This window comes from Populus euphratica, unplaced genomic scaffold (assembly GCF_000495115.2).
Source record: "Populus euphratica unplaced genomic scaffold, PopEup_1.0 scaffold30.1, whole genome shotgun sequence".
NCBI lineage: Eukaryota > Viridiplantae > Streptophyta > Magnoliopsida > Malpighiales > Salicaceae > Populus > Populus euphratica.
In genome coordinates this window covers 43,641-67,196 of record NW_011499869.1, presented here as the reverse complement: position 1 = coordinate 67,196, position 23,556 = coordinate 43,641, and the positions used below count along the sequence as shown (strand labels likewise).

The window sequence follows — 23,556 nt, the reverse complement described above, 5'->3', positions numbered from 1 at the left end:
GGGGAGGTGATTCACATTCTTAGTTGTTTGTCATTATAGTTACCGGTAAAAAGTCTAATAATAAATCCAAAAACGCCAAACAAAAAGTGGAACCAAAGTAGTCGGAATTCAGACCATTTTGAACTCAATTCATACTTGTACTGAACTCGGCGGATTAGCATCCACACGCTTCCGAAATTCTTGAATTTTAAGTGTTCAGTAATTATAAAACATAATGTGTACAAACAAGGGGGGCTGTTTTCTGCTTATTTATTTGTTTCACCCTCACCAACTTCTTTATTATTGTTATTACAATAATACAATTATTATTTTTGTATTATTTATTTAAATATTAATATTTCTTAGGGTTTAAAATATCTTGTACGAGTAGAATACTTGTTGAATCAGGCAAAGATTTTTATAGATTAATTTCAAGGTCTAATTATCTAGGAGCGATGAGCGTGCCAATTGTTTTCATTTTTAACTCCAAATTAGATATGATAGCTACTATTTCATGACTCTTTATATTCCTTATTGATTTTAAATTATTTTTTTTATTTAGATTATAATTTTTAATTTAATTAAAATTTTACTAATTAAGATGTACTTTATAGGCTACTTTTAGAAAAATAATTTATGAAAAATACAACTTTCAAAATATATTAAATATATAACTTTTAGAATATATCAATTTTTTTTCCAACCATACAAAAATAAAGGACTTCTAGGATTTCACGAGGGCTTGAGAGGTAACACAAGCTACACAAAAATGAAGGATGTTTAGGACCATACAAGAAGTCATAATAATTATTATTAAATTTATGAGTTGATTCATGAAATTATATAATTTTACGAGTCAACATATATCTATGATGTAAAATTAAATTAAAAACTTAAAAACCAATAAAATTGAGTTTGATTTGTATAAAATTAGAAAACTCGGTTCAATTTTACGAGTTAACATGTATTTAACATGTAAAATCAAACTAAAAACTTGAAAATTAATAAAATCATATTTAACTTGTGTAAAATCAGTAAACTCAATTTAATTTTATAAGTTTACTAAATTTATGATATGAACTTAATCAGGTTCGAATTTGACATTAAAATATCTATTGATTAATTTTACAAGATTGAGCATATCTCTCAAATCCATAATCGAATTGAATTACAATTTTACAGAAAAATACTAAATATATGAAAATATGTTGTGGTAAATTTTCAGGTCAAATGAAGTTTGAAAACATATTATTTAAGAGGGTTGAATTTATTTAATAAATCTTATCAAATCTGTCAAATTAGATATTTATGCATTGTTTGTAATATATCCAAAAAAATTTTAATTGAAGTTAATTTAAAAAACTAGATATCTTAAGCTTTTCAATCATGTATAATAAACCTAGTAATTTATCCAAATAAAAAAAAAATAACGTGTTTGAAATATGAATATAAGAAAATTAGAGATTTCACCTTTAAAAAAAAAAACAAAGAAAAAAAGAAATATACAACCCACTAAAATTGATAATAATATTTCTATTTATTACTTTTCTCTCTTCTAAACATATTTATTTTTTAAAAATAAATTTTAAAATAATGAATAAAATACAACAACTTATTCAATGAACACAGAAAAATTTATTTGGCGACTCCAATTCACGGGAAGCCACTGATGAAAATTAAAAGCAATAAACCTCGTCAAAACCACTAAAAAACATACCAACCCACAATGTGTATTCTGCCATTTTGCTACTGTTGATTGGGATGTCCTTTGACGTATGAGGCTGTATTAAATTGAAAAAGTAGACGACGGAAGCAAAAGTTGCACAAAGTTTTAACTCGACGGCTATTGTGATAAGCTTTCAGGATTCGTCGTACTGTTTCTTTCCCATAAAATCTATCAATACCTTCAAAGAACCCAGCAAGGGCATGCTGGTTTTGGGAGAAGTGACAGATAAATAAAATCAAATCAAAGTGGGAGCTAATGAGCTTCCTTCTTCCTTGAAGACAAAAGCAAAATCACAAATCCATGCCGGCTTCATGGGCCGAGAAAACTAGCTGCTGTTACAGCAATAGAAAGAAAGGACATTTTATTACTGTTTACAGGGGGAACAGTGCTAAATATTTAAATATCCCAGATAAACTCAATTTAATAAAAAAATGAGTGACAAAAATTAAAAAAACAAATCAAATCAAAAGGATTATTATAACTAAAAACTTATCACAAATTAAAGCCCTGTTAAATCAGAACATGTTAAAAATAGCCTATCTAAAAAGGTCTATGAATTAAATTGGATTTTTTTGGTTTCAAAAATATTAAACCAATCCAAGATTAGATTATCTCATTTGGTTCACTTCCATTCAAAGTTTTAGAATAGAAAATTTGGTTGAATTTAATTTTTTTATCCAAACCTAATTACTTGAACCAATGAGTACCCCTAATTGTTAGTTGAAGACTTGACTACGAGGGATCTGATTTTGACGTGCAAAATAATTAGTTTGAAGCTATACTTATCTAAAAATATGATTTAAATTGTGTTTTTTTAAGATTTTAAATATTTTTTAAATGTTTTTAGATTGTTTTAAAGTGTTAATATCAAAAATAATTTTTAAAAATAAAAAATATTTTTTATTTTAAATAATTGGATGGGTTACAGGTGCTCTTAGATCCCTAATCAAACTGTTAACAAAAAAGCAAGAGAGAGAGAGAGAGAGAGAGAGATCGATGCAAATGCAGCATTATTTGCTTGTCTGCAAATGAATTTTTTAATATGAAATGAAGAAAATCCCGTCGCAGGATTGCATGGTTGGAGATGCACATAAAATAATTGGGATCTGGAGTTGACTAGAGAGGTCAACTGTGGACACCAAATAAAAGATGCTCGCTTGGACAGGAATCCGGGTGGCGGGGCATAGAAATATTGCAATTATCATTCTCATATAATGGCAGTAGGAAGGGGGAAGGGGCTTTCGTGGCGACTGACGGAGAAATTTCATACCGATAACGACAGCTCGAGGACATCCTTTTAAAAAAAAATTATTAAAATTTATTTTTTTATATATTTTAAAGTGGTGTGATAATCTTAAAAATATTTTTTTAAAAATAAAAAATAATAATATTAGGATGCAGGTAACATAAAAATATTTTAAAAAATAATTATAATAATACTTCTAAATAGGCTAAAGATATTCTCTGTAGAGTTTTGGAGTTTTTGCTCCCTGACTTTGATTAAATTTTATTTATTTTATATAACAAAATTAGATGAATAGAAGAGTTTTAATCATCCTTCTTCGAGTTTATCACCGATGACTTCCAAATCTTTCTAACAATCATCATTTCCATAAGCCATGAATTTATCATAAAGAAAAGTACACATACTTTGACCTCATTGTTCGGCTGGTTTTTGATGCACGCCGAGGGATGCTTATCACGAGTTTAAAATAGAATAGGATAATGTTGTTTTTAAAAATATTTTTCAAATATATCTAAATAATATATATATATATATATTAAAAATTATTTTTGATATTATTTTACTAAAATAATTTAAATATATAAAAAAAATAATTTTTAAATAAAATAAATTCAAAACATCTTGATAGGCGGGTTGCACCGCAACCCCAAATAACTTTTATGCCAATTTAATTTTCTTCTCTCTTTTATGGAATAATAAATCGGTCATGATGAATTACTACTGTTTAATTTTCTTTTCTCTTTTATGGAATAATAAATTGGTCATGATGAATTATTAGTGTTTAAGAGTATGGTAACTTTTTTTTGTATATTTAAAAAAAGCTTCATTTAAAAAAAATACTAAATTAGTATTTTTTTAGTTTTTTAAGATTTTAATGTTTTTATATAAAAATAAATAAAAAAATCAATTTTAATATATTTTCAAATAAATAATATTTTTTAAAAAAGAAAACAGTCCATGTCACAATACCTAATACATATGACATCCTAACATAACAAATCTTTGTAAAAAAATAAAAATTGATTTGCTTAGTTTAACACCTTGAATTGTGTTTTGATACGATGCACAGTATTTTTCAAATATATTTTATATTTAAAAATAAATTAAAATAATTTGTTATATTTTTTATATTAACATGTTAAAATCATAAAAATAAACTAAAAAAATCAATTTTTCTTTTTAAGATAACCACAGAACCAAATCCTTATTAAAATAATTTGTTATATTTTTTATATTAGCATGTCAAAATCATAAAAATATACTAAGAAAATCATTTTTTTTTAAGATAACCACAAAACCAAATCCTTGGACCAAAATAATTAAACTAAAATTATCTTTTATATATATATAATTAATTAATTACATCACACACAAACGACAATGCTGGCCCTTGTAGACTTCAGGGAGGGTGGCCCATTCCTCCTTGTTTGTCTTTACACAGTTACTGCAACGAGGTATAACAACCGGTCACTATGCATCCCCTCCATCCACGAAATTCAGGCCACTTTTTATCTCAAATGTTCATAATGTTGACCGACGACCACGTGGAACAAGAACTAGAGTTTCTTTCTCCCACGGGGATGACCCCACCCCCCCCTCAAGCTCACTAGAACTGTTACATAATTTAACTGATAGCTTGACCTGAGGAAAGAAAGCCTTTACCTCGATCCAATTGGCCAGCACACTGACAACTTCCAATAAAATAAATAATATAAGATTTTTTTAGGTTGAATAATAGCGGTGGCCAACGAAAGAGGCCGAAGCTATTACTGCAAGTGTCGAAGGAGATAAAACGGCAAGGTAAATGGACAAGCGCGTGGGCCGCTGACCGAGGAAAGAGGGCGCCAGATTAGAGAGAGGAATATGCCGGTGGCATATTTCCCTCCCTTTGCCGCTTTATTACTTGTATATATATCCAAGACACACTCTCTTACTTGAACCACAGCATTCTTCCTCACCAATTTCTTTTTTTCAACCTTTTTATTTCCCTCCTCTTCGTCCCGCCTCACTCTCTCGAGGAAGACAGCAAGATTCGTGAAGGAAGGAAGGTTAGCTAGTGCGCATATTAAAGCTCTCTCTTTTATGGGGTTTTCTCGCCTTGTATTCTTGTCATTTCTTGTGTTTCTCTCACGCATGCAAAAGAGGGAGGGAAAAAAACGACAATATACCACTTTTGTTATACTCATGATCTTCTCGCTTTCTCCATATACATTTTTTTTCTGAAAATTTTTGATCAAGAAACAATTTAGGTTCAAATCTGATATCAAGTATTGCCAGTTGAGACCTGTCTGGATCTATATTTCAACTTCCTTGCTGCAAATTGTGATTCAGTTTTGATTTTTTTGGTCCCCAAATGCTGCCACAATCGCCGGTTGATCTTCTTTATTAATTTATTATTACGAGTCTAATTAATTCTAGGATCTCACCCGATCAGTTGCAAAAGCTAAGCATCCCTTTAAATATATGTTCTTGTAAGAATCAAAGCTTTGAATTAATTGAAATTACTATTTAAAATTCTACGTAGAGTAAGGAAACTCTCTCCCATGTTCTTGTTTTGTTAAAAAAAACATAATAATACTTCTTGTCCATCCATCCTGCCTGAATCCAATAGTAGAGGTGTTTCTTTTATACCCCTGCTTTTATTTTTTCTCTCTTTAAATTTAGATTTTCTTGCTGTAGTCCACTTTCAAATGTTGTTGTTACATTTAGAAAATTGCCTTTTCAGCTCTCTCTCTATTTTTTTTTTCGATGAATTCTCAGCTTCTCTTTTTGTTCACAATAGCGTATGAGATTTAATGTTTTTTACGAGCATGAATTTGTCTTATTTGTCGTTGTCTTGACAGAGCTTTTAGCCATGGAAAATTGCTAAACATCTGTGGTAGCTTGCATCTGTGGTTGTCCAGTGTGAAAGAGATTTCTTATTAGCTACTATGAGTTCTCCTTGTCTTTTACTTTAAATTTCCTATCGTCACGGAAGTTTTTCCTCTCTAGAAGATTAATGGGCTATTTATTTATTTGTTTGTTTGTTTGTTTCATAGTTACCTCCAAAAAGATCTGTGTGAAATAGAGTAACTGCTCTTTTGTCTAATTGTGTCTGTTACTTTCTTTTACTTGTCTCATACACTGCTCCTTGCTCTCCAGGAAGCTAAATTAAGTGAGGTGATTAAGAAAAAGAGTAGCAGTTGGACCTACCATTTGACTAAGAGGATAGTCTCTTCCGATAAATCTTTAAATATGCTGTTTTCTTCGTTGTATAAAAAATTGTGTAAAAAATTCAAAACTTGTAATTAACAAAATTAGAATCTATGTATTTTATTGCTGTCTTGAGAATTAGTCCTACCGTCCCCAAGTTACGTGAAGAGTGAGAATGGCTTTCTTTTGTTTGTTTGTTTTTCTGTGTTCTTTTTTATATTGGTGACGCCAATTGGAATTTCAATTATCACCGGCTCTTAAGCAAACTCATATAAATTTTCGATATTATTTTCTAAAGATCCTTGTTATATTGCATGGTTTTTACTCCGGTTTCAATTTTTGCAGAGAAAAGAGAGAGCAAGGAAAGGCATTTTCCTAGATAAGCCAGGTGGTCATGGCCAAGGAATTACAGGTTCTCAATGCGCTTGATTTGGCAAAAACACAATGGTATCACTTCACTGCAATTATTATTGCTGGCATGGGATTCTTCACCGATGCCTATGACCTCTTCTGCATATCCCTTGTCACCAAATTACTTGGCCGCATATATTACCATATTGATGGAGCAGAGAAGCCTGGTAGTTTGCCTCCCAATGTATCGGCAGCTGTTAATGGTGTGGCGTTCTGTGGAACTCTTTCGGGCCAGCTCTTCTTTGGCTGGCTTGGTGACAAGATGGGAAGGAAGAAAGTGTATGGTATGACTCTTATGCTCATGGTCATATGTTCGATTGCCTCGGGTCTTTCATTTAGCAGTGATGCTAAGGCTGTCATGTCGACCCTTTGCTTCTTTCGTTTCTGGCTTGGGTTTGGTATTGGAGGTGACTATCCACTTTCTGCCACCATCATGTCTGAATATGCTAACAAGAAGACTCGCGGTGCCTTCATTGCTGCAGTTTTTGCAATGCAAGGTTTTGGAATTTTGGCTGGTGGAATATTTGCTATAATTATATCATCTGCATTTAAGGCCTGGTTTGATGCTCCATCTTACCAGGTTGATGCACTTGCCTCAACTGTCCCACAAGCTGACTACGTTTGGCGTATAATTCTAATGGTTGGAGCGCTTCCCGCTGCACTTACCTACTACTGGAGGATGAAGATGCCTGAGACTGCCCGTTACACTGCACTTGTCGCCAAGAATGCAAAACAGGCTGCGACTGATATGTCAAGAGTTCTGCAGGTGGATCTTGAGGCGGAAGAGCAGAAGGTCGAGCAACTGACCGAGGACAAGTCCAATCAATTTGGTCTGTTCACAAAAAAGTTCCTTCATCGCCACGGACTCCACTTGCTTGGAACAACAACCACATGGTTCTTGCTTGACATTGCATTCTACAGCCAAAATCTTTTCCAAAAGGATATATTTAGCGCGATCGGATGGATTCCCAAAGCACAGACCATGAATGCCATCGATGAGGTTTATAGAATTGCAAGGGCGCAAACTCTTATCGCTCTTTGCAGTACTGTCCCAGGTTACTGGTTCACAGTGGCTTTTATTGACAGGATAGGAAGGTTTGCAATCCAATTGATGGGTTTCTTCTTCATGACAGTGTTCATGTTTGCGTTGGCCATTCCTTACAACCACTGGACCCACAAGGACAACCAAATTGGATTCGTGATTATATACTCATTGACCTTCTTCTTTGCGAACTTTGGACCTAATGCCACCACATTTGTTGTACCAGCCGAGATTTTCCCTGCAAGGTTAAGGTCCACTTGCCACGGTATATCAGCAGCTTCTGGGAAGCTCGGAGCAATTGTGGGTGCATTCGGGTTCCTATATTTGGCTCAGAGCCAGAGCAAGGACAAGACCGATGCAGGGTACCCTACAGGTATCGGTGTGAAGAATTCACTCCTTGTCCTGGGTGTCGTCAACTTCTTCGGCATACTGTTTACCTTCTTGGTCCCTGAATCAAATGGAAAGTCCTTGGAGGAGATGTCTGGTGAGAATGAGACTGATGAGGGGTCTGTGCCAACTGGGGAGCAAAGTTCACATAACAGGACAGTACCGTTGGTTTAAATATTTCCTTTATCCAGTTCTCTATTATAAGTTAGTTAAACCCTTGATAGATTTTTCAATATACCTCTCTTGTTATCGTGTGTCTCCCCCCCTGCTCTGTCTTCCTCAGCCTTGCAAGTTACCGAGTAAATCAGGTCTCTTTTATGTCACTTCAACTTGCTGAAATGTCAAAAGAAGTTTACATTGTTGAAACGCTATTGTGATGATGAGTTTAGCTTTTGCATTCCAATCGATTCTAACCACATGGACATTATCCTCCATTTCCTTTGCTTATTTTGATTTCTTGCATCTTTCTTGTTTTTTTCTGCAATGTCCTCGAAAGTGAGGTGTGAATGATTCCATACTTTAGCTGGACCTCCATTTTGATATAGACGTGCACTAGGGTTCAAAAGTCAATTCCTAGTATTGTCGCAGGTGGAAAAAAAAGAACCTAGGAAACTAAGAAAACTCATTCCGAGAATTAGAGGTGTTCCTTGAGACCTTTCTTTAAATTAACTCATTCCGAGAATTAGAGGTGTTCCTTAAGACCTTTCTTTAAATTTATTTATTTTTTTTAAAAATATTATTTTAATATATTTTTACATTAAAAAAACCTGTAAAAACCAACCAAACTCTCAAATTAGCATTTTATTTTTCTAAGTAATTGCCTTCACCTACTTCTACACCCCCATTTCTTTGCCTTCACCTACTTCTACACCCCCATTTTTCTTACTTTGAAAATCGATCAACCTATCTATGCAAGAGTAATTGCGAGGCAATGGTGCAAATCTTTACAGGGTGACACTTGAACGAAAATTCTGGAGACCCTTTAATTCCTCTCCCTGTTGCATGTCAATTTCTTCCTCCAAACTAGTACCTTTTTGCCTCACGAGGAGTTAACGAAACTTACGAAACTTCAGTTGCTTCCATGCGTGTGTTCGTGTTGAAAAAGACTTACCCTGTGTATACCGACGACTTAACGGTCAAGAGCCAGCCAGCAGCATCGGAGCATCAATTATGGCACAGGTACCAGGAATTACGTGTGAATCGGGAACCACCATCACTATTTAAGAACCTTTGACTACTTTCCAGAATCTAAGAAGACAAGCTACACTGCTTTTAGGAGCCGAAAACTCTTAATGATGACTTGCAGAAGGTTCATACTTGCCTATCCTGTTAGGTAGTTTGATTCTTTCATGTTATAAATCTGAACGGAACTCTTTAAAATGCACTTGGAATTCTCATAAACAAAAGGTATAAATGAAATGGAAATGACTCCATGGTCATGTGGAATTTAGGAGGCATATTTTTATTTATTTATTATTTGAGAACATTCCCACATAATTATAATTGCTATTTCAAAAAATTTTGGGTATTTCATCTGGGTATATCACCAATATTTGTTTTTATATTTCAAAACATTTTAATAAAAATTTAAAATTTTTTGATTTTTTTCTTTACTTAAAATTAATATTTTTTTGATGTTTGTGAATCATCTTGATGTGTTAATATCAAATATGATTTTTTTAAAAATAAAAAAATATTATTTTAATATATTTCTAAGTAAAAAATATTTTAAAAAGCAACCATAATTATATTTTCTAACAACTTAAACCACAAATCTATAATTATAAAATAGATATAATTTAAATGATATAGTGCATTAGAAATAAAGTATGGAAATAAAAATTTTAATTATCAACTTTATTTGCTCGTGTAATTTGTCCCTTGACGTTAATGGGTGAAAATATTGGCATCAATGTCACTAATTAAAAATTAAAATACAAATACATACATAATCGACAAGAAACTACGCCTTAGTTTTCCTTTCGCGTAAATTTCGAGCCACAAAATCTCCCTATGAATTGCCCACAATCCAGAGTCTTGAAACAGAAATAGTATCAAATCCATGGAATGGAATTAGTTCTTTTATGTCCTTTTTAACATAATTTGTCATTTTATTAACCTAATCCTTCCAAAATAAATGAATAGTTAACATTCTAGTAGTTAATATTTACTTAATTAAACATTAAAATTAAGCCTTTTGAATTAAGACTTACCCTTTATATACAATTTTTAATTTTTTTTATAGATATCTCAAACATTAAAAATCTTACAAAAACTCCTATTATCCGAATAATTGACAATATAAATATTATTATTGATTATTTTTTTAGTATGTTATAAGGTCCATACTTTTTTTTATTGTAGATTGTTATATGTTCCTATTGAAAATCTCTTCCTATGTTGAAAAACCATCAGCATATCTCCTTCATCAAATACTTTAGCACAATTAATCGTGTTTATTGACCATCTTCTTGTATTTGACATAGATTTTTTGCAATTTATGTCTCATCTTTACATGTATAGTCTGTGATATATCCAGTACCTTTCTAAATTGATACAAGATCAAGTACATATCTTGAACACTGCATGTATATAATTTTGAATAATTTTTTACATTTTGTATTATGTTTGACATTATTGTATGCGAATTCTGACTATTCAAGTGCAACATCTCACTATTTTGGCTTATCACTGTAAATACTCCGAATCAAATTCTCAAGCCCTATCTCAACAATTCATATCTATACTTTCCGATGAAAAAAGAAACTTTAAAACATCGAGTTACTTTTATTTTATATTTTACCTCAATCCATCCAATTTTATATGGTTCAATATTCTAATGGTGATTTTAATTTTTATGCAATATTTTTGCCTATAATATTTTCACAACTACATATATCGAAAAAGTTATTAAGTTTTATGCATCGAAGAGTTATAAATTACTAGCGTAGCTACAAATCCTCAGTAACCCTAGGTGTTAGCAGCAACTTCACACCCATGTAAGCATATTCATCCCCAGACTCTTAATTTCTCCTAACCTTCATAGGTCAACACAACTCGCTCTGCCCCCGCCCTCATTAACATATTTTTGTTTTCTAATAATCACCGAAATGATGCCCATGTTTTTCATATTTGTAGCACTTTTCTGATACTGGTTTGACTTGGGAATAACCTAAATTATTCATTTCAATTTATTTTCCTAAGATCCTATCAGATCTAGAAATTAACATTTTGTGTGGTAGAAGGTTGCGATGTTTGTATTGCCTTTCACTTAGAATCTAGAACTGATAAAGTTTCTCTTTTTTGTCGTTAATTTGATGAGAAACAAGAGATCAAATCTTATGGTTATAACTTGTATATAGTTTTCATGAATTAAGAATTTGAACAACCCCTTCGGGTTAATTAGAAGTGTCTTCAAATTAATTTGTACATTAATTGATATTATTTTTAAAACATAATTTAAAAACGCACATTCATTAGAGTTCCAAAAAATAAATTCTCTATATTCAATTCATACTTGTATCGAGTCTATGGCTATGCAACTTTATTCTCTCTCTTCTGTAAATTGTTCGGTTTGATATATATATATATATTACATTCATTCAAATTAAGGATAGTCACATCATAAATAATAATAGCACATGTTACACGATGGCCCTCTCTTTTGGAGGGGAGGCCCGTTCTAGTTGCTTGTCTGCGTAGTTACAGGTAAGAAGTGCAATGAGTGATTTTTATTTTAATTTTTTTGTTATAATTTGTTTTTTATATAAAAAATATCAAATTGATATTTTTATATGTTTTTTAATAAATTTAATATGTTAACGATAAAAATATTTTAAAAAAATTATAATATATTTTTAATTAAAAAGTATTATACACAAAATTTTCAAAGAAGACACTGATAATAATCAAATTACACCAAACAAAAATTGGAACCAAATTATTAATCATTGTCCATCCCTTACCTGCCAGACCATTTTTAAGAGATATGTCCATAATGTTGACCAACCACATGGAATTAATGACTAGAATTTTTCATTGTCACCCTCCTACACTCACCAGGACTGTTGCTTTGACTCGTGCAAGCTGGGAGCAGGAGAAGTCATGGCTATGGACCTTTGTTCATGGTGATTGTCTCATCATACTTCAAGTGGTTGATAATTTTAATTTAGTTATAGAAAATAAATTCAATTTAACTGAAATCTATATAACTTGAAATAAGGGAACCAAACCTCTACAATTGCTCAACTCTCTTGTAACTTTCACTAAAATTAATAAACCATAAATTCTATAATAATAATAATTAAAGAAGAAGAAGAAGAAGACGACAACGACGACGACTTTTTTTAGTTCGAATAATAGTTGTAGCCACCGAAATAGAGGTAAAGTTATCATTGTAGGTGTAAAAGGGATGAACATAAACGCAACGTAAATGAAAAGGGTTATTGACCGAGGAAAGAGGGCGGGCGAAAACAGGGGGGGAATATGCCCGTGGTATATTTGCCTGCCTTGCTGCTTTATTAAGAATTTAAGGGGTGCTCGTCGCTTATACATTCAAGAAACACCATCTTTCGTGAACCAAACGAGCTTCTTTATCAATTTCTTTCTTTCTAGCTTTTCTCTCCCTCTTTTTTGTCCCTTTTTCTCACAGAACTTTGGTGAAGAGTTTTTCAGAGAAAAGAGAGAGCAAGGAAAGGCATTTTCCTACATAAGCTAGGTAGTCATGGCCAGGGAATTACAGGTTCTCAATGCGCTTGATGTGGCAAAAACACAATGGTATCACTTCACTGCAATTATTATTGCTGGTATGGGATTCTTCACCGATGCCTATGACCTCTTCTGCATATCCCTTGTCACCAAATTGCTTGGCCGCATATATTACCATGTTGATGGAGCAGAGAAGCCTGGTAGTTTGCCTCCCAATGTATCGGCAGCTGTTAATGGTGTGGCGTTCTGTGGAACTCTTTCGGGCCAGCTCTTCTTTGGCTGGCTTGGTGACAAGATGGGAAGGAAGAAAGTGTATGGTATGACTCTTATGCTCATGGTCATATGTTCGATTGCCTCGGGTCTTTCATTTAGCAGTGATGCTAAGGCTGTCATGTCGACCCTTTGCTTCTTTCGTTTCTGGCTTGGGTTTGGTATTGGAGGTGACTATCCACTTTCTGCCACCATCATGTCTGAATATGCTAACAAGAAGACTCGCGGTGCCTTCATTGCTGCAGTTTTTGCAATGCAAGGTTTTGGAATTTTGGCTGGTGGAATATTTGCTATAATTATATCATCTGCATTTAAGGCCTGGTTTGATGCTCCATCTTACCAGGTTGATGCACTTGCCTCAACTGTCCCACAAGCTGACTACGTTTGGCGTATAATTCTAATGGTTGGAGCGCTTCCCGCTGCACTTACCTACTACTGGAGGATGAAGATGCCTGAGACTGCCCGTTACACTGCACTTGTCGCCAAGAATGCAAAACAGGCTGCGACTGATATGTCAAGAGTTCTGCAGGTGGATCTTGAGGTGGAAGAGCAGAAGGTCGAGCAACTGACCGAGGACAAGTCCAATCAATTTGGTCTGTTCACAAAAAAGTTCCTTCATCGCCACGGACTCCACTTGCTTGGAACAACAACCACATGGTTCTTGCTTGACATTGCATTCTACAGCCAAAATCTTTTCCAAAAGGATATATTTAGCGCGATCGGATGGATTCCCAAAGCACAGACCATGAATGCCATCGATGAGGTTTATAGAATTGCAAGGGCGCAAACTCTTATCGCTCTTTGCAGTACTGTCCCAGGTTACTGGTTCACAGTGGCTTTTATTGACAGGATAGGAAGGTTTGCAATCCAATTGATGGGTTTCTTCTTCATGACAGTGTTCATGTTTGCGTTGGCCATTCCTTACAACCACTGGACCCACAAGGACAACCAAATTGGATTCGTGATTATATACTCATTGACCTTCTTCTTTGCGAACTTTGGACCTAATGCCACCACATTTGTTGTACCAGCCGAGATTTTCCCTGCAAGGTTAAGGTCCACTTGCCACGGTATATCAGCAGCTTCTGGGAAGCTCGGAGCAATTGTGGGTGCATTCGGGTTCTTATATTTGGCTCAGAACCAGGACAAGGCCAAGGCCGATGCAGGGTACCCTGCAGGCATTGGTGTGAAGAATTCACTCCTTGTCCTGGGTGTCGTCAACTTCTTCGGCATGGTGTTTACTTTCTTGGTCCCTGAATCAAAGGGAAAATCCTTGGAGGAGATGTCTGGTGAGAATGAGACTGATGAGGGGTCAGTGCCAAATGTGGAGCCAAGATTACATAACAGGACAGTGCCCGCGGTTTAAATTTTGCTTTAGCCACTACTCTAGAATAAGTTTGTTAAACACATGATAGATTTTTCAATTTTCCTTTCCTGTTATGGGCCAGTGCCAAAGTTGGAGCTAAGTTCACACAACAGGACAGTATTCAATGATCTAAATTTTTATCAACCTATCTCTATTATGAAAAAATTATGCAGAGTAATTGAGAGGTACTGATACAAACCTTTACAGGTTGATAATCACAAAAATTGACGCAATTTAAATGATATGATGAAATAAAAATAATATATGAATATATAAAGTTTAATTATCAACTTTAATGACATATAATTTGAACACAATCCATGGCTCAGATCAAAATTTATGCCGTAAAACAAGTTGTTTGGTATGACCAAGGCTCTTCTTAAACTTGAACCTGTCATTCTTGTCCATGGATATGTCTACCAGGCCTTTCACATGTCATAATAAGCAACCAGCCAAATCTTTTGGTTTGTTCTCGTCATAGTTTCTTCGATGCCACGAGTTTCACTTACTGGGTTGCATTCTTCAACCAAAATGTTTCCCAAAAAGATTTCTTTAGCGCAATTGGAAGGATTCCTCGCGCAAAAACTATAAATGAAATTCAAGAGGTTTATGGAATTGCAAGGTTACAAACACTTATTACTCTATGGAGTACCGTTCTAGGCTACTGGTTCACAGTGGCTTTGATTGACAGATCGGGAAGATTTGCCATCCACTTGCTGGCCTTCTTCATGACAGTGTTTATATTTGCTTCGGCCATCCCTGACGACCACTGGACTCGCAAGGAAAACCAAATAGGATTCGTGATGATGCACTCAATAACCTTCTTCTTTGCAAATTTTGGACCCAATGCCACCACATTTGTTGTGACAGCCGACATTTTCCCAGCAAGGTTGAGGTCCGCATGCCACCGTATATCAGAAGCATCAGGGAAGCTTGGGGCTATAGTTGGTGCATTCGATTTATATTCGGCTCAGAACCCGGACAAAGCCAAGGCCTGTGCTGGATACCCTGCTGGTATTGGGGTGCGCAATTCGCTTATTGTACTAGGTTTTATTAACCTCTTGGGTCTGCTGTTTACTTTCTTGGTGCCAGAATCGAAGGGGACGTCTTTGAGACGATGTCCCGTGAGAATTGAGGAGCAAGAGCAGTAATGGTGGCCTGGAAAAAAAACCCCTCTCATTTATTTTTGTATTGATTCGTTAGTTCATTGGAGTACATATGTAAATGAAATTCGATTTGCTGATGTTTATCTGCTACAGATTCCAGTGCAGAAGCTGAATTTAGCAGGAATTTCCAATATAATAGCACAGAGCTGCTTATCACACTTCCGCAATGCTAGTTATTTAAGTAACATGTAGTTTATCTTGTCCACATAAGGATCCTGTACGTAGAATAATGGAACAAGGAGGCATTAATTCGCAAGTTGGCAAGAGCTTGACAAACTTGTTTTCCTCAGAAGAAACCATTAATGGTATGGACTCTTTAATTTGCACGGTCTCTGATCACTTCAAGATCCATCTCTGTAGGGTCAGTAGCCTGAATCTCATAGTGGATACCATTCAGCTCCCTTCTAAATCTCTCTTTAGACGTGGCATAGAGCACCTTTGCACGGATTCGAGAGGTTGAAGGACACCTGATCAAATGGTCATACATTGAATGAATGAAAGAAGAAATCAATTTTTCTGCTGTGTGGATGGAAACACACAAAATTTCTTCAGAGGCGTGAAAAATTGCAGCTGGAATCAATAATCAGAGCTCTTGCCCATAAGAAAAGGTATAAAAGTTGGCAGGAGAATAAACAGAATGAATAGGCCATCAAATTATTTTCATGGCATGGGTCTGTCAGTCTTTGGCATAAAGCTGTGGCAGAACATTTCTTTGGCATAACAACACAGGCAGCGAGAAAATGCAAATTCATGACTCCAAAGTCCAAAATCCAAATTACAAATTCTATATTTACTTCAAGGTTATAAGGCTATTATAAGTAAAATGATACAAGACAGATCTAAAGGGGAAAAAAAGCAACCTAGAGTACAGACTTAGCGTAATCAAATTGTATTGAATATCAATTCATGCTCTCAGACAGACAAAGATACCTCTGAGGGCCGAACCTCCTCATTTACCTAATGAGCTCATCATCGTACTAGATAGACATCAAAATACCATGTTTAACTTGAAAGGGTAAACTACAGAACACAACTTAAAGCAGACTTACAGTAACATCTGAAACAAAAAATTTATTCTTATCATAAACACTAAAAGAAGATGTCCAATCATCTTAACTAGATTGATTTATTTACTAGATAGATTTACAAGTACATGTATGAACATAACATTTGTACATATATGTGTATATGACCATTTGCAATTGTTATTGTGGACAAATCGCAGAAAAACAGAGTGCAACTTTTGTGGTTACCTTAGTGGCATTATGCAAATACTATCATAATCATCACCCTAACAGCTCCAAGCCTTTTCAGTATAACAAGAAATTGTGAAGGCTAGACACATGAAGGCTGTTAACTTGTATTAGGATTCCTATAATTTACGGGATTCTTACAATATTTAGTTTTCTAGTTTAGGAAGTAATTAGTCCTTCCTTATTCTGTTAGGAAAGTGTAGGGTTGTATATATATACCTGTTGTATGACAGAAATAAAGAGAATAAGAAAGCATTATTTTCTTCTTGGTATCAGAGCTGAAATAGAAAAGAAAACACTGAACCCTAAATATTTTCGCTTCCTGCCGTATCTCTAAGTAATTGCAGCGAGCAACTTAGAGTTGTTGCTGCCGGTTTCAACGAGCAACTGTAAAGTTGTTGCTGCCCCTCCCCTGCTTTGTAAGTCTGTTTGTATTGTTTCAAAATCTATCAAAACTGCAAGTTTTAGGCTATACCAACAGTAAGAGAGATGGCTGAAGAAAAGGGGGCCGGTTCTCAAGATGCTCTAGCAGCTGCTCCAATCATGGTGCAGACAGAAAATTCAAGCTTTAATATTGGTATGGTTTTGGATGAAAAAAACTATGATTTATGGGCTCCTCTCATTCAGATCCATATTGCTGGAAGGAAGAAGATGGGATATCTCCGTGGGTCGATCAAGGCACCTCATGAAGACGATCCTAAATATGATGACTGGTTCTCTGAAGATCAAAAAATCAAGAGTTGGCTTTTGTCTTCAATGAAGCCTGAGATTATGAAACGGTACATTCGGTTGTCTACATCAAAGGAGATTTGGGACTCCCTTAAAGCAGCTTACTTTGATGAGAATGACGAGGCTAGAATTTATTCATTGAATCAAAAGGCATCACGTCTTCGTCAGAATAGCCGACCTTTGGCAACCTATTTTGGGGAGCTAACTGAGATTTTCCAAGAATTGGATCACTTTAATAGAGTATCCATGGAGTGTGAAAATGACATCAAGATATTTCAGAAATCCACTGAGAGACAACGAGTCTATATATTTCTTGGTGGTCTTGATGACAGGTTTGATCAGGTACGTGGAGAAGTGCTACGGAAGGATCCCCCACTTGGCCTTCAGGCTTCTTATGCATATGTTCGTCGTGAAGCTGATAGGAAGGAAGCAATGAAGATGGAGGTTGACAAGAGTGAACCTGCTGCCATGGCAACAAAAACCCGTGGATCATCCTCTGGGTTGAACCGAGGAGGGTCACAAAACCGGCCAGGACAAACTCGACCTAGCCAGCCAAGCTGGGATCGTTCCCAAGGAAAATGCCCACACTGTGGCCTGCCAGGACACTCTAAGAGTCGTTGTTTTGAGCTGATTGGATATCCTGAGAATTGGGATAAAACCCGTGATCCTCGGTGCAACAAGTCAGGAGCCTCTATTGCAGAAACCAGGATGGATTCGGACCAGATAGCAGACAAGGCATCTGCCATGGTTGCTGCAACAGGTAGAGATGGTAAGGCACTAAGTACTTCTACTTCTGTTATGAATAATACATGGATAATTGATTCTGGAGCTACTGAACATATGACTTGCGATTCTAGACAGGTTCCATCACTAAAAACATCAGCCCAAACTGAGGTCAATGTTGCTAATGGTAATGTCGTTCCTGTTATTGGGGAAGGCATTGTTTCCCTTACTGATACCATGGAACTTGACACTGTTCTTGTAGTTCCCTCTTTAAACTATAATTTGTTGTCTGTTGCTCAAATAACCCTTACCTTACATTGTTTGGTTATTTTTTGGCCATATTTTTGTGTTTTTAAGGATATCCAGACGCGGAAGACGATTGGTTATGGTATTAGAAGAGGAAAACTTTATTACTTGGAACTGACCACCAGCAGTTCTAGCTTGTTGACTCAAGCTCCTTCCAGTTATGGGTCTCAAAGGAATACTAATAAAGTGTCAGATATCTGGATGTGGCACAGACGTCTTGGGCATGCTTCCTTCAGCTATCTACACAAGTTATTTCCAAATTTATTTGTTAGGACTGATGTTTCCCAATTTAAATGTGATGTTTGTGAAATGGCTAAGAGCCATCGAACCTCTTTTCCTCCAAGTTTCAATAAAAGTACCATTCCTTTTATGATTGTACATTCTGATGTATGGGGACCGTCGAAAATATCTACTCTTGGTGGTGCTCACTGGTTTGTTACTTTTATTGATGATTGTACCAGAATGACTTGGGTCGCCTTGTTGAAATCAAAAAGCGAAGTCAGTTCAGCCTTTCAGAGATTTCATAAAATGATTATGGTGCAATACAACAGCAAGATCCAAGTTCTTAGAAGTGATAATGGCGGTGAATATGTTAATTTAGAACTTCGTTCCTTCTTGGAACTGCATGGTATTGTTCATCAGACCACGTGCCCATATACTCCTCAACAGAATGGGGTTGCTGAACGGAAAAATAGACACCTGTTAGAAATGGTTCGTGCTTTGCTCATTGCAGCACATCTGCCTCTACAGTATTGGGGAGAGGCGCTTACATCTGCAGCTTATCTTATTAATCGTCTTCCTTCTCATAATATCAACTTCCATACACCATTTCAGGCTCTCACATCTCAGATTAACAGTCCACCGACTCCCAATCTTCCCCCACGGGTCATGGGGTGTGTAGCTTTTGTTCACCTGCATCCTTCTCAACGGCATAATAAACTTGAGCCTCGCGCCATTCGTTGTGTTTTTTTGGGCTATGCTACTACCCAGAAAGGATATCGTTGTTATCATCCTTCGAGTAAAAGAATGTTTATTACATTGGATGTGAATTTTCATGAGAATGAAATGTTTTTTGGACCCTCCACGTCCTCACTTCAGGAGGAGTATCGAAGCAGTGAAGTTCTAACCCGAGATAATACTGAAGTTTTGACATTTGATTACTCTCCTGTGGCTAGAAAAGAGCTACACAAAGAGCAACCAGTGCAGTCATCATGCCTGGAGCACACAGCACCTAGAGAAGAGCAACAATCCACATGTTATGGTGATCAGGCTACCAAAAACAGCGACTCTGATGAGCAACAAACATTGCAGGAGGAAGAACAGCCTACTGGTCCCACAAGGTTGGGGTTTGATAATGAGCTGCAGCCTATTACTTACAATAGAACCGAGCAACAACTACAGCAATTGTCACAGGATTTTCCTTCTGATGGTATACATGATCCAAGTATGAACTCATCCTCTGTTAATTCTCATAACCAATCGTCTCCCACATCGGATGCAATTTCACCCCGTCACCTTCCAAAGCGTATTAATCGAGGTATTCCCAAACCTATTTACGAGGCAGATCTTAAATGTAAACACAAGTATTCCTTGAGTGAACCAAATTCTGATTCAAGAGTGAGATACCCATTAAACAATTATGTGTCTACCGGTCACCTATCAGAATCAAATAAGTCATTTGTATATCAATTATCTACTGTATCTATTCCTAACAGTGTGCAGGAGGCCTTAGCAGATTCCCGCTGGAAAGATGCAATGAATGAAGAATTGAGATCGTTGAAGAAGAATGCTACCTGGGAAATAACTGACTTACCAGCTGGAAAGAAATCTGTGGGATGCAAATGGGTTTATACAGTGAAATACAAAGCAGATGGAACAATAGATCGCTTTAAGGCAAGATTGGTGGCAAAGGGATATACACAGAAATATGGCATTGACTACACTGATACATTTGCACCAGTGGCAAAAATCAACACAGTTCGTGTTCTACTGTCCTTAGCAGCAAATCTAGATTGGCCTTTGCAACAGTTTGATGTAAAAAATGCATTCCTCCATGGAGATTTAACTGAGGAGATTTACATGGACCTTCCACCCGGATGGAGTGATCCAGACAAATGGAAACCAAAGGTATGTAGACTTAAGAAATCATTGTATGGGTTGAAGCAGTCTCCTCGAGCCTGGTTTGGTAGGTTTACCAAATCAATGAGAGCATTCGGGTATAGACAAAGTAATTGGGATCACACGTTATTCTTGAAACACCGGGATGGAAAGGTTACAGCTCTCATTGTATATGTGGATGATATGGTAGTTACTGGTAATGATCCTACTGAGCAAGCAGCCTTAAAAAATTATTTGTCCACAGAATTCGAAATGAAAGATCTTGGTTCTTTAAAATATTTTCTTGGGATTGAAGTGTCGAGGTGCAAGTCCGGGATATTTCTATCGCAAAGAAAGTATGTTCTTGACCTATTAAAAGAAACCGGTATGACAGCATGCAAGCCGGTATCCACTCCGTTGGCTGAAGGAATGAAGTTGGGTATTGATCAGACCCAAGGATCGATTGATAAAGGGAGGTATCAACGGTTAGTAGGAAGATTGATGTACTTGGGTCACACTAGACCAGATTTGGCTCATGCCTTGAGCGTAATTAGTCAATATATGCACAATCCAGGAGAACAACACATGAGTGCAGTCATGAGAATATTGAGTTACTTGAAAGGAAGCCCTGGTAAAGGTGTTTTATTTCGAAAAAATAGGCATTTCAAAATTGAGTGCTATACGGATGCTGATTGGGCTGGATCCACGGATGATAGGCGTTCGACATCCGGGTATTTTACCTTTGTTGGAGGAAATCTAGTAACGTGGAGAAGTAAGAAGCAAAATGTTGTGTCAAGATCAAGCGCAGAAGCTGAATTTAGAGGCATGGCACTCGGTATCTGTGAACTCTTGTGGCTTAAGTTTCTATTACAAGATATGGGGGTCAACCATAGCCAATCGATGAAGTTATTTTGTGACAATAAAGCTGCTCGTGATATTGCTCATAATCCAGTACAACATGATAGGACCAAGCATGTAGAGGTTGATCGGTTCTTTATTAAAGAAAAGCTAGATAACAAAGTAATTGAGGTTCCTCCCATAGGAACGGATGACCAAGTAGCAGATATTCTCACTAAGGCGGTTTCTAGTAACAAGTTCTCCAGGTTTTTAGACAAGTTGGGCATGTGTGACATCTATGCACCAACTTGAGGGGGAATGTTAACTTGTATTAGGATTCCTATAATTTACGGGATTCTTACAATATTTAGTTTTCTAGTTTAGGAAGTAATTAGTCCTTCCTTATTCTGTTAGGAAAGTGTAGGGTTGTATATATATACCTGTTGTATGACAGAAATAAAGAGAATAAGAAAGCATTATTTTCTTCTAAGGCAAGAAAACTTTCCTTGTGTTATATTGCAAGAATGGATGCCTATGATTCAGATATTTATGTGCAAATATTTGCACATGGGGAAAGGGCCGGGGAAGTTGCATATGCTAGTCTAGGAGTGCCTATATTGAAACACAAGATGATCCAAATGTGTTATGATGCCATTAATCTCATATCAACTAGAAAACAAGGATTTTAGTTACTTACAAGCTCAAAAAGCATCTCTCTTCTCAAGAAATGCTTTTTAAAAGGATAAAACTCATTGTATGATTCCAATGGAACAATACCTCTTAAAAGGTTTATCTGCAGGGATAGATTCACATCATGGTTTGTCATGTCTTTCAACAAGAAAAGAAATCAAATCCCATATATAGCATGCCATCAGACTTGGCAATTTTATGATTACAACTAATCCACGATCAACGCAAAAGGCATCCAAATACCATAACAAGTTATCTTTCGAAGGATTCATCAAAACATAGCACATGTATAAAGAATCGTGGAAATTTATCATGTCTCAAATAATTTTCTAATCCAACCAATCAAATCGAAATTAAGGGAATCAAAGGCAGAAACTCACCATGCAATGAAGAAGATTTTGCTCTTTTGACAATTCTCAAAAGTCACGAAATCGAAGTCATAGACAGCATATCGACAATCATTGTCAGGCAAAGATGCAGCGAAATCTTCATAGCTCTCAGATGGCTCCCCGGTCTTCTCGACCACAACTTCCATCTTCTTCTCTTCAATTTTGAAGATCACATATCGGTGCACCTTCTTCCTCTGAAGTTCAATAAATGTATTTTTGCTGTGATCAGCAACCCCTATGCCGGATGATGCATTGGCCTGGAAATTTACAGTGAATTAATCACATCAATAACTTGCTGTCAAATTACAACGCAATTTCTAAGTATAAAAAAAATCTGTTCATTTAAGGTTAATCACAAATGGGTTCAAACAACAACGGATTTCCTCTTCTTTACCCCAAAAGATCAAATCTTTTACTAACAAAATAGAAAAAAGGGGACAAATTTAGCCAGACAACATCGTTGGTTAACAAGAGAGGCAAAACCATGCAAGCATCAACATAGACAGTCAAAACAAACTCATTTTAACAAAAGAAAACAAGCCCTTGTAGAAATAAACAGAGACGGAGATGGGGCATACCCGACTTGCACCTCTGAAATTCATGACAGCTTATAAAGAGTCGAGAGAATTGTAGCTGAGTTATAAGGTAAATGAAGGATAGCAAAACAAACAGCACAGCCGCTCTAATTCTAAAAAATCTATAAAGAACAAAAAAAGGAAGGTAGTGGCCAAGTTACAGAGAAGTTAAAAGAAATACAGAAAAAGGAAATTCAGTGCTTTCAAGACAAAAGAATATGTCTTCTGTTGCTCTCTTCTTTTTTGGGTATGATGTAAGAAGTGTGATAAGGAAAGAGATTTATGAAGGGTGTGAAAGATTCTGAAATGTGAGGAGAGGTGCGTATGGGCTCTTCTACTCTTCCTCGTGCAGAAAGTTAAACCAAAAAAAAGGACATGGATGTTGTTGACGGATAGCTAAGGTGTCCACCGTCGACAAAGTGTGGCTGCGGTTTCCTTTTTCTTTCCTTTCGTCTGTGTGTCCTT

General features: G+C 35.8%; 4 protein-coding genes across 6 annotated transcripts; 3 read left to right on the top strand and 1 right to left on the bottom strand.

Annotated features, from left to right (window-relative positions):
* The first annotated feature begins 4,684 nt into the window (after positions 1-4,684).
* LOC105126730 (inorganic phosphate transporter 1-4-like) lies at positions 4,685-8,424 on the top strand. 3 transcript variants are annotated; one of them, XM_011027688.1, is made up of 2 exons: positions 4,685-4,823; positions 6,489-8,424. In XM_011027688.1, the coding sequence occupies exon 2, from the start codon at positions 6,538-6,540 to the stop codon at positions 8,155-8,157; it is 1,620 nt and encodes a 539-aa protein (XP_011025990.1). In that variant the 5' UTR covers positions 4,685-4,823; positions 6,489-6,537; the 3' UTR covers positions 8,158-8,424. The 3 variants fall into 3 exon arrangements, with proteins under 3 accessions (XP_011025990.1, XP_011025988.1, XP_011025989.1); XM_011027686.1 differs by lacking the exon at positions 4,685-4,823 and adding an exon at positions 4,911-4,999 and having other exon boundaries at positions 6,489-8,417; XM_011027687.1 differs by lacking the exon at positions 4,685-4,823 and adding an exon at positions 6,121-6,312.
* Positions 4,934-14,387, top strand: LOC105126731 (inorganic phosphate transporter 1-4-like). The gene is made up of 2 exons (XM_011027690.1): positions 4,934-4,999; positions 12,658-14,387. The coding sequence occupies exon 2, from the start codon at positions 12,707-12,709 to the stop codon at positions 14,324-14,326; it is 1,620 nt and encodes a 539-aa protein (XP_011025992.1). The 5' UTR covers positions 4,934-4,999; positions 12,658-12,706; the 3' UTR covers positions 14,327-14,387.
* Positions 14,388-14,718: 331 nt separating this feature from the next.
* LOC105126959 (inorganic phosphate transporter 1-4-like) lies at positions 14,719-15,501 on the top strand (the record flags this gene model as incomplete). Its single annotated transcript, XM_011028024.1, has 1 exon — positions 14,719-15,501. A coding segment is annotated over one exon (759 nt), but the record flags the coding sequence as incomplete, so codon positions are not given.
* Positions 15,502-15,597: 96 nt separating this feature from the next.
* Positions 15,598-23,556, bottom strand: LOC105126729 (actin-depolymerizing factor-like). Its single transcript, XM_011027685.1, has 3 exons — positions 23,095-23,556; positions 22,508-22,773; positions 15,598-15,959 (listed from the first exon to the last, which is right to left on the bottom strand). The coding sequence occupies exons 1-3, from the start codon at positions 23,116-23,118 to the stop codon at positions 15,809-15,811; spliced, it is 441 nt and encodes a 146-aa protein (XP_011025987.1). The 5' UTR covers positions 23,119-23,556; the 3' UTR covers positions 15,598-15,808.

Bases quoted from the DNA above. Each gene is read 5' to 3' on its own strand.
- LOC105126729 (XM_011027685.1), bottom strand. From the start codon at position 23,118: ATGAATTTCAGAGGTGCAAGTCGG. The intron at 22,774-23,094 runs GTATGCCCCATC...GTAAATTTCCAG, and splicing joins ATTTCAGAGGTGCAAGTCGG to GCCAATGCATCATCCGGCAT. The intron at 15,960-22,507 runs GTGAGTTTCTGC...CCATTTGATCAG, and splicing joins AAAATCTTCTTCATTGCATG to GTGTCCTTCAACCTCTCGAA.
- LOC105126731 (XM_011027690.1), top strand. From the start codon at position 12,707: ATGGCCAGGGAATTACAGGTTCTCAATGCGCTTGATGTGGCAAAAACA.
- LOC105126730 (XM_011027688.1), top strand. From the start codon at position 6,538: ATGGCCAAGGAATTACAGGTTCTCAATGCGCTTGATTTGGCAAAAACA.